This window comes from Panthera pardus, unplaced genomic scaffold, assembly GCF_024362965.1.
Source record: "Panthera pardus isolate Hobbes unplaced genomic scaffold, ASM2436296v1 HiC_scaffold_3, whole genome shotgun sequence".
NCBI lineage: Eukaryota > Metazoa > Chordata > Mammalia > Carnivora > Felidae > Panthera > Panthera pardus.
Window position 1 is genome coordinate 29,614,633 of NW_026526876.1, and position 18,692 is coordinate 29,633,324.

The 18,692-nt window shown below is 37.9% G+C and overlaps 1 protein-coding gene across 4 annotated transcripts in view; it reads left to right on the forward strand.

The window, feature by feature from the left end:
- KANSL1 (KAT8 regulatory NSL complex subunit 1) overlaps nt 1–18,692 on the forward strand; it is a 176,779-nt gene that overhangs the window by 135,636 nt on the left and 22,451 nt on the right. For all 4 annotated transcript variants that reach the window (XM_019437465.2, XM_053892339.1, XM_053892338.1 and 1 more), the window contains 2 exons: nt 7,653–7,762; nt 8,593–8,788. In XM_019437465.2, coding sequence (XP_019293010.2) covers nt 7,653–7,762; nt 8,593–8,788 — 306 coding nt within the window. The remainder of the gene's footprint in view (nt 1–7,652; nt 7,763–8,592; nt 8,789–18,692) is intronic.

An 18,692-nucleotide genomic window follows, 5' to 3' on the forward strand; every position in this document is an offset into this window, starting at 1 on the left:
TGGAGGTCATAGCTGCCAAGTAGCTAGAAACTGAGGGAGGAAATAGTGGCAGAGAGGGACTCATGGGGGCGGAGGGCTTAGTCCCACATTCTGTGTGAGTAACTCTCACGTCCTTCAGCTGACTTAACCCCTGATCCACAGAGTTCCGTAGAGTTTAGATAGAGCCAAGTAGAAAGCAGCAGTTGGTAGGCTGAAAGAGCAGAGTAGAGAATGTAGTCAGTGCCTGCTGCAACAAAGAACAGAATTTGGAGTTTGAATTCCAGCAAGACGTGATAAATACCTTCGACTAGGGCCTTATACTGAAACCAAAGAAGACTCATGATTTAGGAGTTAAAGACTTTCCCAGGACTAAGGAACTCACCCACCATAGGATTAAGAAATCCCAAATAAACCCTGATAGGTTTCTGTGAAAACCTGAAACTAGTTACACAAAATCAAGGTTCATTTGATTTGTAACCAATTAGAAATTTGCCTACTAGAGCAGAAATCAACATGCTTCTGGGAAATTTAACTGAATTCAGAGTAACATATCATATACAATAAACAGGAAACTGTGTTCGTTATCATGCGAGAAGATAATAGAAACTGATCCTGAAATGGCTCATAGTAGAATTAAATAGAAATATGTTTGAAGGAGTCCCTGGGTGGCTCAGTCAGTTAAGCCTCTGACTTCGGCGCAGGTCATGATCTCAACGTTTCGTGGGTTCAAGCCTCACATGGGGCTCTGCACTCACACAGCACAGAGCCTGCTTCAGATCCTGTCTCCCTCTCTCTGTCCCTCCCCAACTAACTCTCTCTCTCTCTCTCTCTCTCTCTCTCTCTAATAAAAACATTTAATAAAACAGAAATATATTTGAAGATTTAAAGTAAAAGGTAGCAAAAACATGGGGAAATATCAGCAAAGAGGTGAAAACTAAAAAAATCACGTGGAACTTGTAGAACATAAATTGTGGAATTGAAAAGTACAGTATCCGAGTAAAAAATTTACTGGTATACTAAACAGATTGAAAACTTACACAAGAAGGGATCCATGCACGTAACAGATCAGTGGGAATTATCCAACCAGAAGACAGAAAAACTGAACATAGAGCTGCTCAGAGATGAACATAGTGCTGGGGAAACAGTAAGTGTGTATAATTCGAGTTCCAGAGGAGGTAGGGAGGCTGGAGCTGAGGAAATAATGACTGGATATTCAAATGAAAAAAATTTACAGATTGAAGAAACTCCAAAAATAGTAAGCAGGAGAAATACAACATGGTGAAAATGAATGCTGAAGAAAATCTTGCAAGTAGCCAGAGGGACAAAAGATGCATTCCATATAAGTGAACATTGGTAATGTTTGGTGACTTCTTTTCTGAAACAGTGGAGGACAGAAAATAGTGGAATGGGATCATTAAAATAGGGAGTGGTGCCAAAAAAAGTCTTTAAAAATAAAGGTGAAATAAAGTCATTTTTAGATGAAATTGAGAAAAATCTGTTGGCAGAGTATGTGCACTGAAAGAAATGTTAGAGAACTTTCTTTAGGATGAAGGTGAATAATACCAGTTGGAAACTCAGATCAATGGGGAAGAAAAGCAGGGGAAGATCTACTTTATGAAGAGTAAGCATAAGAAAGCTACTGTGTGTGTATTAATATTAGCAAAATAGTTTTTAAGACAGGAATACCAGAGATACAGACAATTCTCAGACAGTTACCAGAGATAAAGAAGGACATTTTAGATAATGGGGTCATTTCACCAAGGAGACAGAAGAGTCATAAAGGTGGATGCCTCAAATCCATGAAGCATAAAACATATGCAAATTAAAGGGATAGACAAATCCATAATTATATTTCAAAATTTTCACACTTGTAACTCAGTAATTGACAGAATTACTAAACAACAAATGTGAGTGTAAAAGATCCTGACAACACTGCCAACTTGACCTGACTGATGTTCATAGAACTCTACCTCCCCCCGCCACCCTCCCCAACACCCACACTTCCCTTCTTGTGCAAAGTAGAAATAATACTGCAGGTCCAGATCCCCTTATCTGCATCTCCAAACTCCAGAGATCTGTGAGAAGCAGAAGTGGTTCTCCCTAAGGTCTCCGTCAGGTCATTTGTTGACAAAATTTGACCTGAAGTGATACTTGATGAGACTTTACATTCTTAATTATGCATACCTTTTGAAGCAGAAATATTAATGTATTTGATTTTTTAAAATTAAAGGACTATTTTGGGGGGGCAGCATTTTAAGGTTGATAGCAAAATTGAGCAGAAGATAGAGATTTCTTAATATACCCCCTGCCCCAGCATGGCACGCCTGCTTCGGGTAGTCTCCGTTGTCAGTATCCCCCACCAGAGTGGTGCGTTTGTTACAGTTGATGAGCCTGCAGTGACATATCACAGTCACCCAAGGTCCATAGTTTACATTACAATTCACCCTTTGGGTTCACACACTCTTTGGCTTTGGATTTATATTTAATTTTGAAGCACTTACCCAGAACATACAATGTGTGACTTTTTAAAAGTCTCTATAAATTTCCATAACACATCTGCCCTCAAGGGCCTTAGGTAGGAGTGGCTCTGTTTCTGCACCTCTTTGGAGTTGTTGATAATTAAGTATTGAGGAAGTACAATGTGCTTCTAACAGTGTTTGGTCCATAATAAACGCTTGGTAAAAAGCTTGCTGTCCCAGGCTGTGCTGTGTGTCTAGGAAACACCTATTAGCATAACCAGGTATCTTCCCTTGAGGGCTGCATGGTGGGACAACAGACCTGTAACCGAGGAGTCTGGGGGGCAAGAATTCTCACTTCTAAGGGAGGTCGGGAAAGGTAACAGAGAAGGAGGTACTGTATTTGCACTAAGTCCTTGTGCATTTGCTGAAGGATGGTATTGAGAGTGAGTTTTGACAGGGTGCTGCATGTAGGATATGAAAGAGGTTTGAGAGAGCCTGGTGTGATAGAGGAACTACAGATACTTTTCTTTGATGGACTGTTGGATGATGGGGCCAATTCATGATGGATTTTGTATTTATCTTAGTGAACTGTATACTTTATCCTGTAGGTGACAGGAAGCTGTAGATTGATGCCACATTTGGGTATGAATGAAATTTGCTTTATTAATGCTGGATAAACTTTTCTTCATTCTTTTTTTAAACTTAAAAAAAAAGATTTTAAACTTACAGAAAAGTTACAAAAGTAGCCCACAGTCTCCACATGTCCTTTACCCAGCTTCCCATAGTGTTGTTAACTTGAACTACCATTGTACAAAGACCAAAACCTGGAATTAACATTGATAGAGTACTATTCAGATTTTATTCAAATTTCACTTGTTTCCTCACTAATGTTTTTGGCAGGGGGAGCAGGAGGAGAGGGTCCACAATCATAACTGCATTTAGTTGTCCTGTCTCTTTAAATCTCGTCGTAGTCTATGATTGTTCCTCAGCCTTTGTCGTCTTTCATGGCCTTAATACAGAAATACTGGTCTGTTATTTTGTGTAATATTCCCTCAGTTAGAGTCACCTGACGTTTTCTCATTATTAGAGCTTGCGCATTTGTAAGGAACACCGCAGAAGTGCTACTGTGCCCTTCTCAGTGCACCATATTGGGGGGTACATGATGTTGGTTGGTGATACCTTTTTTCACTTGGTTGAGGTGGTGCCTCCCAGCCTTCCCCACTGTTAAGTCAGTATGTTTCCCTTTGTAATGAATGTATCTCCTAGGGAGTTACTATGCAATATTCTGTTGCTCGTTATACTTTATTCCACAATTTTATCATCCACCAGTGGGTTTTGCCCACAACAGTTATTACTGTGGTGTTTACTAAATGGTGATTTTTCTGTTTTCTACATTTGTTAATTGGAATTCTGTTAGGAAGAGCTGTCTTTTCTCCCTCATTTATTTAGGTATGTATTCCATCATTCAGTAATGTTTATCTCAGAATAGGTTCATTTCATTTTATGGATTATAATCTGTTCCTATTTATGATTCATTCATGCTCCACTTGTCTCAATTTTTGGTACCAGGCCTCTTTCATACTGTTTCCTGTGTCTTTTCAGCATGCTCCCCTCAGTTATTGAGTATTCACTTTCAGGCACCAGAAGACATTCTGAACTCATCCTGTATTTTACCTGCTCCAGCCCTGGTTCTTTTTATTGGACAACAGTGTTTAGAAACCAAGATCTGAGTACTAGTTGTGCTCATTGCTACTTGGTGTCATTGCTTCTGGGACTTCCCAACAGTCAAAGCTGGGAAACACACATGTGTGCTAAAGCATGCATGCATACACACACATGTATCAGTGTTTGTTTACCCATTTGTATATACGTTAAAAACTATAAGTGCATATTAATACCAGTCCAGCACCACAGCCTTCCTCATTGATACTCATTTTTATCACATAAAGTAGTTTCATGGTTGCCATCTCATATCCTTGTGAGAAATGTATTTATTAAACAGAGTACAATATTGTGTACAATGTCTTTGCCCTATAATACGCAGTCAAAATACTATTTCCTGAAGTTATACTTAGTTTTTTTTTTCCTCATCCTTTTAGTGTGATATGTAATTGTTTTGTAATGCAGTTAGGTTTTTGTTACCTCTTTATAGAGTTATTTTAATACTGGTATTCCATGTTTTCTCTCCCAACACAATAATTGATCTTTATTATTATTTTTGAGTATGTGAAGCATTACTATAGTTCTAAGAATCCAAGCTGTACAAAAGACCATCATTCCCACTGCCTTGTTCCCATTTTCCCATTCTTTCCATCCTGTTCCCACTTCCTTTAGGTGGCCATTTTCATTAGTTTTTGGATTACCTTTCTTTTGTGCAAATGAGCAGGTAACAAGTATATTTTCTTATATACCTGTTTTTCTTCCAGGAAAGGTAATTACTGGGTGAATATTTGAAATTGAAGTTCTCTTGTTTGTTTTAGCAAAATATTGCTTCTGTGGCTTTTGACAGATGACTTCATTATTTGTTTGTTTCAATTTGTAAAATAAGCCTTGTTCTTTTACCCTTTCCTTCCTTCGTGGAGTGATAGTGATAAGTCAGAGGATAAATGCTTTCTCAGAAGAAAGGCATGCTAAACATGTAAACTATTGCTATTTCTTTTTAAACAGTTCAAGGTATTATCTTCCTACCATTGGTTAAGCAAGAACAACTTCTTTTTTTGTTGTTGTTTGTTTGAAGTTTTGCAGTCACCAGGTTTAATGAATAGTGCATTGGCCCAACAAGGGTTTTGAGATAGAGAATAGAGGGGTAGATACTGGCTGGGGAATATTTGCTCTACCATATATATTTTTTTAATGACTAATTAGAACTATTAAGATAAATTGGACTGTGGATAAATAAGTTGAATAATAAGAATTTATGACTGCTTTTGCAATTACTTTATTTCTTTAGATTCCAGCTGCCTGTTTTCAGTGGTGTAGGTAAATATAAATCTTAGGCATTATGCTGGTTGAAATTTTTCAAAGTAAGTAAGTCTTGGGCGCCATGCTGGCTCTGTCGGAAGAGCGTGTGACTCTTAATTTCAGGGTCGTGAGTTCGAGCCCCACGTTGAGTGTAGAGGTAACATACTTATATCCATACATATATACAATACAAACATATATATATATATATATATATATATACACACACACACACGTACATATATAAAATACAGACTTAAAAAATAATTCAAAATTATTTTCATACAATTGTATATATTTTAACCTCAGTATAGAGGCATAGGAAAGTGAGGCACATAATAGTCCCATTTTATATATGCAGAAATGGAAGCCTAGCTAACTAACTTGATGGAAGTGGAATTTTCAGAAGGTTCCGCTCCCTATTTAGCACAATTTCCTGGCCATGTTGCTAGTTCGTGGAAATGACTGGTACACTGTTTATGGGCCAGCAATATTTTGGTGATTTTAAGCAAGATTATGTTGAGTATCATTGGGATGAGCTTGAAACATGAAGTAATTCATATAAAGTAAAAAAGTAATTTATTTTGATCCAGGAATAAAAGTTGAATTCTTTTCCATATACCTAGCCCTTTCAGTCAGGGAAGAAGTCACTTCTAACCTTCCTTGCTACTTTTAACTCCCAAAAGGTCACCCCCTGAACCTCTGCTTTTGGGAGAAGGGAAATTAACAGAAATTCTCTACTACTGCAGCTTTTCTGCTCTCTTGTTCTGGCTGTGGGATGCATGTACCACATAAAATTCAAGAGAAGCTCAGTAATAACTCCTGCTTTCTGGATAGGAGAGCCTTTAAATTCTTTGATCCTTTTTACAGTTTCTCGTTGGAAAACAGATATGAGTCATGTGTTAGTTTCCTGAAAATACGAATGATGTAAACCACTGCAGTAGTAGTGATCAAGCTTAAATTAGTATGTGGGTTTAATGTTTGTAAAGTGTTTATTAATGTATCTCCACTCTCTGTCTTTGCAGCCTTTTGGACTGCAGGATAGAGAATGTTTACTTTTACTTAAGGCAGTGTGAAGATATTTAAGAAGCTTTAAGTAAATTTACGTGTGTTGTGAGCTGTGGGGTTTTCTTTTTCCAGATGGAATGCTGTTGGAGGATGGGGTTAATATTTTAAGCGCTTTACATTTGGGAATGAATGATGAACCTAGTTGCCCCAGTGCCCTGCTTTTGGATTTCAGTGTGATTATAGAATATCCCACGGTCCTCTGATTATTCAGTGCCTGCTTGTGTGATTGGGACTGGAACCTAGGCACATTTCCCTCTGTGAGGTTCATGCTCTTGACTGCTTGCTGTGTGCTGCCTTATCTGTGACAAACATTTCTGTGCTAAATCATGTTTTCTCTGTTGCCTTCAGTTTTAATTTGGGGACTGAATTGCCCCCAGATCAGTAAAATTCACACTGAAGATTTATGGCATTTAAGTATATATATGCATATGTATATGTAGGCATGAAAAAATAGGCTGTTCGCAGCAGTTATCTGTAGGTCATGTGATTATTGATGACTTGTGCTTTTTCTTCAGATTTTTTTTTTAACGTTTATTTATTTTTGAGACAGAGAGAGACAGAGTATGAACAGGGGAGGGGCAGAGAGAGAGGGGGAGACACAGAATCTGAAACAGGCTCCAGGCTCTGAGCTGTCAGCACAAAGCCCGACGCGGGGCTTGAACTCACGGACTGTGAGATCATGACCTGAGCCAAAGTCGGACGCATAACCGACCAAGCCACCCAGGCGCCCCCAGATTTTTATAAGAAAGATAAATTTGTTTTGGGACCCCTGGGTGGCTCAGTTGGTTGGACATCTGACTCTTGATTTTGGTTCAGCTCACGATCCCATGGTTGTGGAACCTGCTTGGGATTCTCTCCTCCCTCCTGACCCTTAGTTGAAGACTCTTGTTACTATGTAATTATTTTGCTAAGCTTCTGTTCCATGGAATCATTAAGTCATTTCCTCCTCAGTAGGCACTTAACTATTAGTCTGTTAAAATATTTTGGTTCCTTACCCTTCTTCACCTCAAGCAAAAGCCAGTTCTCTTAGTTAATTTTCCTTTTTCCTCATTCATACGAGTTTTTTTAGGTTGATATCAGAAATTTTAGATGTTTCATTTAAGTGATGAAATGGTGCTGCTTTACGTTCTGGATACTGTTGGTTAAATGTTATAATGTATTTTTAACTTTCTTCTCCTTATTTAGATCGAGTCTGTTTCTCAGCCACTGGAAAACCATGGTGCCTCTGGTCATTCAGAGTCATTGTCTACTAAGTCATGTGGAGCATTGAGACCTGTCAATGGCGTTATTAACACGTAAGTTTTGTGTCTACTTCCTGTGCTCAGTAGGCTCGTAAATGATGAATTTGGGACTCTTAGTTATCCCTAGCCAGGACTAACCCTGGTTTAAAGTCAGAAACCTTATTGCTTAATAATATTGTGCATGCATCTTACAGTAGCAAGTATATTTTAATTAGCATATTAATGTGTTTCCCTTTTACTTACTGTAGCCTAAAATTAACTCACCATGGAGAAAAAAGAAAAGGTCCTACAGTTATTGTGAGTCGTTATGGTTGGTCCTAGTCTTGGTAGAATTCTTCAGAAGCGTGTACATAAAATCTTTTACTCTAGGACAGATTAGATCCCTAAAGGCTGTGTTTGTAAATCTGTATTTATGAAAGTTGAAGGAATCCCTCTACAAGTGAACAATGTGTATACATCCCTGAAAGTCGAATTTTATAGAAATATTTCTTAGGCAGCCCATTAACATTTGCAGGATTAATCATTTTCTTACCACTTGCAGTTTTCTACAGCTAATTCTTCATTCATGCTTCTGTTGTAGAAGAGAACTTTATCACTTGGAACCTGAATTTGTCACTTACTGACTTACACTATTCAGACATGATGTTGTTGTCCACCAAGAGTCTTAAAGATCAGCACAGACACTGCATGCGCGTGCACATGCACACATACACACTCACTCACTCACTTAGATTAGCAGATACCAGCATCAAGAAGTGATGTGCATCTGTCCTAGAACTTGTTTGTGTCTGTGAACATGTGTAAGCAGAGGAGGTTGAAACGGTATCAAAGGCTTTGTTTCCTTGTCTTCTGAGACGTGAATATTTTTCCTTCCCCTTGTATAGTCTTCAGCCTATCTTGGCAGACCACATTCCAGGTGACATCTCTGATGCTGAGGAACAATTACAAAAAAAGCAAAGACTGAATCTAGTTTCTTCATCAACTGATGGCACCTGTGTGGCAGCCCGAACACGTCCTGTACTGAGCTGTAAGAAACGAAGGCTTGTTCGACCCAACAGCATCGTTCCTCTTTCCAGGAAGGTCAGTACCGGTGAGACTTGGTCATTGTTAAACAGTGAGCCAGATGCTCAGATAGAATTATTAGTCTTTTGCCAACTTTGGTTCATTTAACTAGTGTTTTCCAAACTTCGCTAACTCCCAAGTTTCCTGGGGAGCTTGACAAAATACTGGATTCTGAAGTTGCTCCTGGGACCCTTGTTCTCAGAAAAACAACTCCTAGATGGTTCTTCAGCCAGATTTGGAAACCACTGACTTCAACTTGTTAATAGAAATGGGGAAGAAGAGGTTTAAGTGCTGCCATCAACACTTTGAAGGAGGGTAACGTGCTTCCTACTTGTCCTGTTATCACTGAAAATGGCTTGCTTTCCTTTCAAATAAGAGTCTCTCTTAAAATTTTTACATTGATGTGACTAAATGAATGGAGGTCAGTTAAAAGTGTAGGAAACTTTTGATTGCTGCCTCTTCAAATAGCACAGTTGGACTTAATTCCAAAACTGATAAAATAATACTTCAGTAAAATTCATACCATGCAGTGGTTAAGAGCATTACCTTTAAAGAGGATAAACTTGGGTTTGAATCATGTCACTGCTACTTAACAGCTTTGTGATTTGGAGCACGTTTACCACCCCCACACTCCTCTCCCCGTATCCTTCCCTTCGCCCCAGGCCTCAGTGACCTCTTCGGGTGGTTTGAGGGTTAAATGAAATGTATGTAACTTGCTCATTGGGATGTCTGGCTGATACGTTCCTGGTACAGAGTGGCTGTTACTGTTAGCACTTGCGTTGTTCACTCATTCAACAAATATTATTGAGCTCCTACAGTGAGCGGGGTCTGTTCTATGCTCTGGGAATACAACACTAAACAAAAACAGATAAAAATGTTTGCCCTCCTGAAATACTCGAGTGGGTAGAAACAAAATAATAAATTAGGTATAATGGTAAGTCCTATAGCGTTAAGTGCTGGGGAGAAAAATGCAACAGATGAAGGGAAACAGGGACTGCCCCGGAGCTCCGAAGGAATGGGGCCTGGAGGCCTTGCAAGAGGAAGGAAGAGACGGGGAAGGAGTGACTGGTGAAGTGGAAGGAAACTGAAGGGAGTAAGGCACATGGAAGACGAATGAAGAACGTGGGTCAGTGAGGAGCAAGCGGTGGTGTGTGAGGTGCCGCAGGCAGGCCCAGCACAGGAAAGGTGCAAAGTGACCATCGTGTATGGCAGGGTTAGGGTTGTTTGAGGTCCGTGTGAGCTGTCTTGCTAACGGGAGGAGAGCGAAATTCTGCTTGGAGTGGAGTGGGTTCAGGAGAGAAAGGGGGCAAGGAGTTGAGATGTATTCAAAACATTAAAGAGAACTAAATGCTTCAGTTGAGAAACGTTCTAGATAACTCTATTGCTGTAAAGGAGAGCGGAGAAATCACTTATTTGAAGGGAAATGTTAAGATAGAGCTAACTATTACAATACACTTGCTGATGAGAAAAGTGGTAACATAGAAGAGGGGAGAGAATTGTCAGAACCATTACTGGTTGGACAGTGGATTACCGGTGCTTGGCTTGTTTTGTTATAGTGTACAGTTGGACCGGATAACCTTGCCTTTATCTTTTTTGTTTGCTTTTAAGGAAAGTACAGTAAAAACTATCAGATTGTACCATTTTTCTCATGTCTGTTCCTTAGAATGCCTGCATTACCAAAATAACAGAAAAGAGAAGGGTATTTGGCAAGTTTCTCACATTGACATTTGTGGTCTCAATTTTTTATGAATAGACCTATAAGTCAGAATTTTTTTCTCAGAGGTTAAAGAGTTGATATTGAGAAAGCAAGAAAACTGTATATTACTGTCAAGTGTAAGAAAGTAGTTTTTGATCATGTCTCTATGCTTTTGACAACAAAAAAACCTCAACCAAACAAAAACAAAAAAAATCTCAAGGGGTAGTAGTGTCCTTTCTCGGGGCAGTTTGCTAGTCTCACTGTGTCATGACATCTAGGGATTTTGTAAAAATTTTCTGTGGTGTAGGGTGGTGTCCTGGATTCTTTTTTATCTGTATGGTAGCAAACCTTCCCTGCTCTTGACAATAGCTTCTGGTCCATGCCTAAAATCAAATGTACTTGTGAAGAGGCATACAAAGCATACTAAAAGACCCTTTGATTCCAGCACCAGTTTCTATTTCTTTTTCTTTCTTCTTCTTCTTCTTCTTCTTCCTCCTCCTCTTCCTCCTCTCCTCCTCCTCCTCTTCCTCCTTCTTTTTTAGTGTTTATTTTTGAGACAGAGCATGAGTGGGGGAGGGGCAAAGAGAGAGGGAGACCCAGAATCCAAAGCAGGCTCTAGCTGTCAGCACAGAGCCTGATGCGGGACTTGAACTATAAAGATCATGACCTGAGCAGAAGTCAGATGTTTAACCGACTGAGCCACCCAGATGCTCCCAAGCGTCAGTTTCTAAAACACAGTCATCCTGACCTGCAAAAGTAAGCTACGTGGTAAATAAGACAAAAGAAACCAATTGAGTTCAGGAAATAAACCATTTGCTGGTTATAGCAGAAATACTGGAGTTCTGCCAGTGTTGGAGGCAAAGGCCATTCTGTCTTGATGGCTCACTATGTCTCCTTGCTTGGTGATATTTGCTGTTGAACAGACATCTTGTCTTTTACCATTTTGAGGTGCTGGATTTGCCAAGCAAATTTATTCAGCACTGTGTTGAATCCCCACTGTGCTCCAGGTATTCTTGTGGTTTCACTGGTGAACAAAGTGCTTGCCTTCATGGAGCTTACTTTCTAATGACAGAGCCTAGATAGCAAAGAAGGTAACAGATAAGCCATTCTCTGATATTAGTAAACAGCATTGAGTTCATACTTACTGTAATAAGATTTGCTTCCAAGGTTTTTTTAAAAAGAATTTTAATAAAACAGGAACTACATCTCTCTGGATTAACTCAAATTACCCTTGTTATTGCCCTTCCCACCACATTTCTACCTACGCAGGATAGATGGTTACTAGTATATCTACAAGTAGAGAATGTAAAAAACACATGTTTAATGTCAATGTTACTGGCTTATCTACATATTTTAAATTATCTCTAGTGCACGCTAGAACCAAATATAAAACTCACTTTAGGGAACTCATTCAGTTTTACAGAGCAGTCATCTTAGTTGAATCACAGCTGGAATTTTATTCTATCAAGTTTTACCAGCATTTCTGAAATTACAATATATCTTGTAGCTGAGATGTACTTTTAGTGTAGTAGCACATTTCTTTTTGCCTCTAAAAGTCTGTTTTTATGTCATTAGTATCTTAAATTCAGTGACTACAACAAAGGATTTAGTAAGATGAACTTGTTGGAAATAAACAGGAATGAAATCTGTCAGTAAATAATGAAAGGCTTTTTTTTTTTTTTTAATTTTTTTTATTTATTTTTGGGACAGAGAGAGACAGAGCATGAACGGGGGAGGGACAGAGAAAGAGGGAGACACAGAATCGGAAACAGGCTCCAGGCCCTGAGCCATCAGCCCAGAGCCCGACGCGGGGCTCGAACTCACGGACCGTGAGATCGTGACCTGGCTGAAGTCGGACGCTCAACCGACTGCGCCACCCAGGCGCCCCAAATAATGAAAGGCTTTAAATGACGAAACTGTTGACTTTAGGTTAGAGTTTTGAGCAGTGAAGTATCATAAGCTATTTTTTTTTTTTTTTTTTTGTAAAAGATAAATGTACAGATAGTTTATGTTTGGAGTAGATTGGTGGTAAGAGAGACTGGAGTCCGAAAGAAAGAAAGACTAGTGACAATAGTAATCCTAGTGGAAGTAATAGTCTGAAGGCTCCAAAGCTCTTACGATGCAATAGTTTTGAAAACTAGTCCTAAGGAAGAATCACTAGGGTGTTATGAGTATCAGAGTTGGGAGGGCAGAGAGCTTTGAGATTGGGAGAGTGGGGTTATCTTCCATGGAAATCTGTAAAGCCTGAGGAGAATGTGGAGGTTATTTCCTATTATCGTGATTTTATTGTAATATTAGTACATACGATAACAAGTTGCCCTTAATTGCTATTTATTATGTATTTCATCACTTTTGGGGGTCTGGTATGGTAGATGTTAGCAATTAGGCCAGTGAAGAAACACTCAAGTGGCAAATTTTTATAACGTGTTATCACTATGTTTATTTCTTATCCTGCTGCTTCTATGAGGTATAGTTATAGCTCAATCTAAAACATTAGTTTCTAATATACTGAAATTTCAAATCAGTAAAAGTTTTAAAAGAAATGTGGGGCCAATATAGGGTTGCTTTTTATTTTGTTAGGTAAAGTTATTTTGTATATTAAGTATATCACAGTACAGATAGTATTTTTTTAATGCTTATTTACTTATTTTGAGAGAGCTTGTGCACATGGGAGAGGGAGAGGGAGAGGGAGAGGGAGAGAGAGAGATAGAGAGAGAGAGAGAGAGAGAGAGAGAATGAATCAGTCCCAAGCAGGCTCTACACTCAGCATGGAGCCCAATGCAGGGCTCAATCTCATAACAGTGAGATCATGATCTAAGCCGACATCAAGAGTTGGACACTTAACTGACGGAGCCACCCAGGGGTCCCAGTACGAATAGTATTATAAAAAAAAATAACATGCCTTGAGATTTTTGGATTGGCCTTAATAGCATTTCTTTTTAATCTCTTTTTTGAGATCAATACAACTTTTTTTAATTCCAGTATAGCTAACATACAATGTTATCTTAGTTTCAGGTAAACGATATAGTGATGTAACAATTCCATACATCACCCAGTGGTCATCATGACAAGTACCCTCCTTGATCCCTGTCACCCATTTCACCCATTCCACCACCCACCTCCCCTTTGGTAACCATCAGTTCTGTATAGTTAAGAATCTATTTCTTGATGTGTCTCTGGTTTGTTTTTTAAATTCGACATATGAGTGAAATCATATGGTATTTGTCTTTCTCTGACTCATTTCACTTATTAGGATTGTACTCTCTAGCTCCATCCATGTTGTTGCAAATGGCAAGATTTCTTTTTTTTATAGTTGAGTAATATTCCACATGCATGTGTGCGTGTGTGTGTGTACTTACCACTTCTTTATCCGTTCATCTGTCAGTGGACATTTGGGCTGCTTCCATAATTTGGCTATTGTAAATAATGCTGCTATAAACACAGGGGTAGCATTTCTTATCAGACGATTTGGCAGTGTTCTGGTGTGATTTTGGAATTTTATAGTCTGTTGGAGGATAATTATGTAGGAATGTTCGCTCTGGGTTTTATTTTAAAGTTGTATTCTTTAAAGTGGTCCTCTACCACTTCCTCGTGTATCACACTTGAGGACATAACAGGACATCACATATCAGTAGGACATTCTCTTAAGGCCTAGTGTCGTGACATTTGTGGATGAGAACTAAAGAACTAAAGTGATTATGAGTTTGTATTAAAAGTGAGTAATTTGGTATCAAAGAAAATATGTTCTTTATTGACAGGGGCTTCTTGTGATAAATTTTGGAAGCCTAACTTTTCAACACTAGTTGAACTTTTGGGCAGGAGCAAGAGTGCCTTATGGAAAATTGTAGTTTATTATAAAACACACACAAAATAAACTTTGAAAGGCTGAGATAAAATACATAGAAGTTGAAGCTCTGATATTTTATTTGTAAACTGTCCTCAAGCTAAAAGAATTTTTTTCAGTGCTTGAACTAATACTCTGATTAATAGAATGATGAGTAGAGAGCTTTGGTACTAGAATTTTTCATGTGCACTGCATTGAGTTTCTAATGGAAATTCCTTCAGAGAGAATTAATATAATTTATAGTATTAAAGGAACAGAATTTCTCCATGTATGTAAGTATCTTATCTCTTCATTCAATTCTTACATATTTCCTACATTCATGTTATTTTGTGATGCAAATGAGATCTTTTCTGTTAGTGTTATTTCATGAGTGCTGTTGAGTTTTGTAATTGAACACTTCTAGGAACTCTGTGTTCTGGTTGATTATTTTTAATTTTCTACATAGTCTATCTGTCACCAGCAAGCAATGTGATACCTCTTTATACACTTCTTACTCCTTTTCCTTGACTAGATACACTTCAGAACAGTGTTAAGAAATGGTTGTAGTGAGGCATGTCATTCCTTTTAGAAGTCCACTATTAACTTTGATGTAGGGTAGCTTCTTAAAATGAATTTGGATACTTTGCCATTTGCTATGCTCTGGAAAACTTTAACGCATTTTTCTGGGAAGTATCAGTTTCTTTAAAATTTGTTGGAACTTGAGAGAGAGAGAGAGAGAGAGAGAGAATCCCACTGTCATCTAGCCCTGCTGACAGCACAGCCTGCTTGGGATTCTCGCTCTCTGCCCCTCCTGTGCTCTCTGTCTCGCATTCTCTCTCTGTCTCTCAAAAATAAATAAACTTGTAAAATTTGTTGGAACTTAAGTCAAAAACCATCTGAGACTAACACCTATTTATTGTACAGAAAATTGTCCATCTATCAGATTTTTCAAATTAAGCCATACAGAATTTTATAGAAAGCATTCTTAATTTTTAAATCCTTGTTACCTGTGGTTATGTCCATTTCTCAGTCTTAATTATATTTGTCTTCTCTTTCTTCATTAATCCTGTCAGCAGTTTTCCTGTTTTATTGGTCATTTCAAAGATCAGTTATTTGCTGGTAATTTCTTCTTCCTGTGGTCTTGATTTTTTTTTCCCCCTCCTCTCTGCCTTTATTCAAATGCTTGATTAATTTATTTTCTGTTCTTCTGTAATAATAAAAGCACTTAAATTTTTGAATTTTCTTCTGAGTGTAGTTTTTGGATGGCATTCCACAGCCTTTGATGTGTGAAGTGTTCTTTTTGCTATTTGTAAGTTGCCATTGAGTTTTTGCGTTTTTTTTCCCAAGAGTTACAAATTGAGTTTCCAAATTCTAAATGGTTTTTCTTTTTCAACCTTGTGTTATTTAATTACTAATTTTTATAGCATTTGGTTACAGTACGGTTTGTATAGTTTCTGCTTGTATTTGTAGTCTATTATGTTGATTTTTGTTTTAATGTCATTGGTGTCTAGTGTGGAGTTCTCTACAGTCATATCTTAGTGACTTATGGCTTCTATCTCCAGTAGTTTTTGCCTTACATTCTACTTTCCGTGATACTAATGTTATGTAGTATGGGATTTTTCTACCCCATTTACTTTTAAGCATTTGTTTTCTGTGTGTTTTTTGAAACATCATAAAAGCAGATTTAGGTGGTGGCATTTTTTTTTTTTTTTAATCTCAAAAAAGTCTTTGGTTTTAATGGAGATTTTATTAAATAGAAAAGTTTTCCATTTTATATTCAGTTTTAAAACTGGATTTAAAGGCTTATTTAGGTTTATTTTGGCTTATTTTGATTGTAACATTTCATTGTTTATTGATAGTCCTCTTTATACCTTAATATACCCATTTATTGAGTTCTTAATTTGAATTTGTAGTTCTTCAGGATTAGAACAAGTTTGACCATGTTTCAGGTTCTTAGCTCACAACCTTTGTCCCTTAAAACTGTTCCACTGTCTTTTGGCAGTGGGGGTGATTATTTGTTGTTTTGTTTTGGCACAGAGTTCAGATGATCTTATTGTCATTCTTTTATATTGGTAACCAGTTCTGCTCTGTACTGTCCAGTATGGTAGCTACCGTAGCCATATGTAACTATTTAAAATGAAGATAAAACATGTGGCACAGCCACATTGCAAGTGTTCAGTAGTCACATGTGACTAGCCGCTACCATCTTTAAGTCACATAAATATTGAACGTTTCCATCATTGCAAAACCGCAATGGATATTGCTGCGGTTTTTTTTTTTTATCTCACTCTATCAAGTTTTCTTCTATTATAGCTTTGGTTTGTGGTCCGCCTGAGTTTACAGGTACAAACTGAAGTATTCCAGTTATCTCTGTATTATTTTCTGTCCTGTTTGTTTAGCTCTTACTACCTGCTCAGTGTAATCATTAAATTAAACGTGGGAAGTGATTGGACTAGTTTGGATGCACATAATAAGTATTCAGATGTTAGCTGTTAACATTTCTGTCATTGTTTTCATCTCTTTGGTTCTCCCATAGTGTAAAGAAAGAAAGAAAAGTTTATTGCTCACGTCCCGTTTTAATTCTCCAGATCGTCAGTCTGACCTATAGTACCTCTTAGGTAGGTTCTAGTTCTGCTACCAAGGGTGGTTAAGATTTTTTTTTTCTTTTCAGATTTTATATTTCCTTTTTATGTCATCTTATTGCCTTTCATCTTCCCTGTTTCCATGCCATAGAGCCTGTGTTGTCTTTGACTCTGTTGGAGATGTGGGAAGTTTGATTAATTGTTTCACCAAACTTGTTTAATAGTTTTCCAGGGGTGTGTTTTTTCTGAATTTCTCGGATTTGTTTCCTTTTCCCTTGTTCTGCAGTATTCTACTCATAGTCCCCATGCTGAGGATTTTTTTTCTTTCATTATTCTTAAAAAATGAGTCAGTTTATCCAGACTTTGTGTTTATGACTAGAAAAATTTAGTAGCTGGGTGTGTTTCCCATCCTAGTTCTGGAAGCTAGAAGTTTGAAATCAAGGTGGCAGCCCTTGCTACCTCTGAAGGCTCTCTAAAGAAGAATCCTTTCTTGCCACTTCCTGCTTCTAGTGGTTACTAGCAGTCCTTAGCATTCCTTGGCTTGTGGCAGCATATCTCTTATCTCTGCATTTGTCTTTACACAATCATTTTCCTGGTGTGCCTGTGTCTTTGTGTTTTCACATGGTCTTTTTTTTTTTTATGTTAGTTTATTTATTTTGAGAGAGTGAGTGAGAGGGTGTGAGTAGGGGAGAGGCAGAGAGGGAGAGAAAAAATCTCAAGCAGGCTCCGCACTGTCAGTGCAGAACCTGACGTGGGGCTCGATCCCATAAACCATGAGATAATGACCTGAGCTGAAATTAAGAGTCGGATGCCACCCAGGCATTCCCACATAGTCTTATTAAAGACACCAGTTGTTGGATTTAAGACTAATTCAGTATTACTTCATGTTAAACTAATCACATTTGCAAAATCCTGTTTACAAATAAGGTCACATTCTGTGGTTCTGGTTGGGCATGAATATTGATTGGGATGGGGTCTGGGGGTGGGGGGCACTATTCTACTCAGTACACTGGCCATTGGGCCTTGTCTCTGCTACTCATGTGATGGTTGAATCTTTTTCTCAATTCTAAATCTGGAAAGGTGTTATTACTAATTCAATTCCTGGGTTTCAGCAACTTTTCATACTTAGCATACCTGTGCTGTAGTTGGAAATAGTTGGACTTCATTTTACTCCCACTGCCAATTTTCTGGAACTCTTCTGCACCACTGAATTTATTGTGTGAAGAATTTCAATTCCCTGAGTATGGAAAAATTTACCAGATTTAATGTCCTCCTTCCCTATTTTTTTTTTTTTTAATTCTGTAAAGTACAAAGAATGATGTAACAAACATCTGTGTACATAACCACCTTAAATGTTACTAAGCTTGACTTTTTTTCTTTTTTTTAATATTTAAAAGAAAAATACAATAAACATTAATGTTTCTTTTATTTTCTGTCATCTCCTCTACCTGCTTCCTTCCTCAGAGGTAACCATTATCATGAATTTGGTATGTATACTCCCAGTTCAGGCACTTAGGTTTTTACTACACATCTGTGTATCCATGAGCAAAATGCAGTATGTATTGTTTAGTTTAATGTTCACAAAAAAATTTATATAAATACCATCATGGTGTACATATTCTGCAACTTGGTGGGTTTTTTAAAATTCACTGTTGTCTTCTCAAGATCTCCGTGTTGGTAGGCATAATTTCAGTTCATCTTTTGTAGAGTCCACATTTCCTTAAAAAAGACAGTGTTTGGGCGCGAGTATATCCATAACCTGTTCGTTAACTTCACAGCTCTAAATTTAACTTCTAGTTTGGGCTTAATCATTGTGTTCGT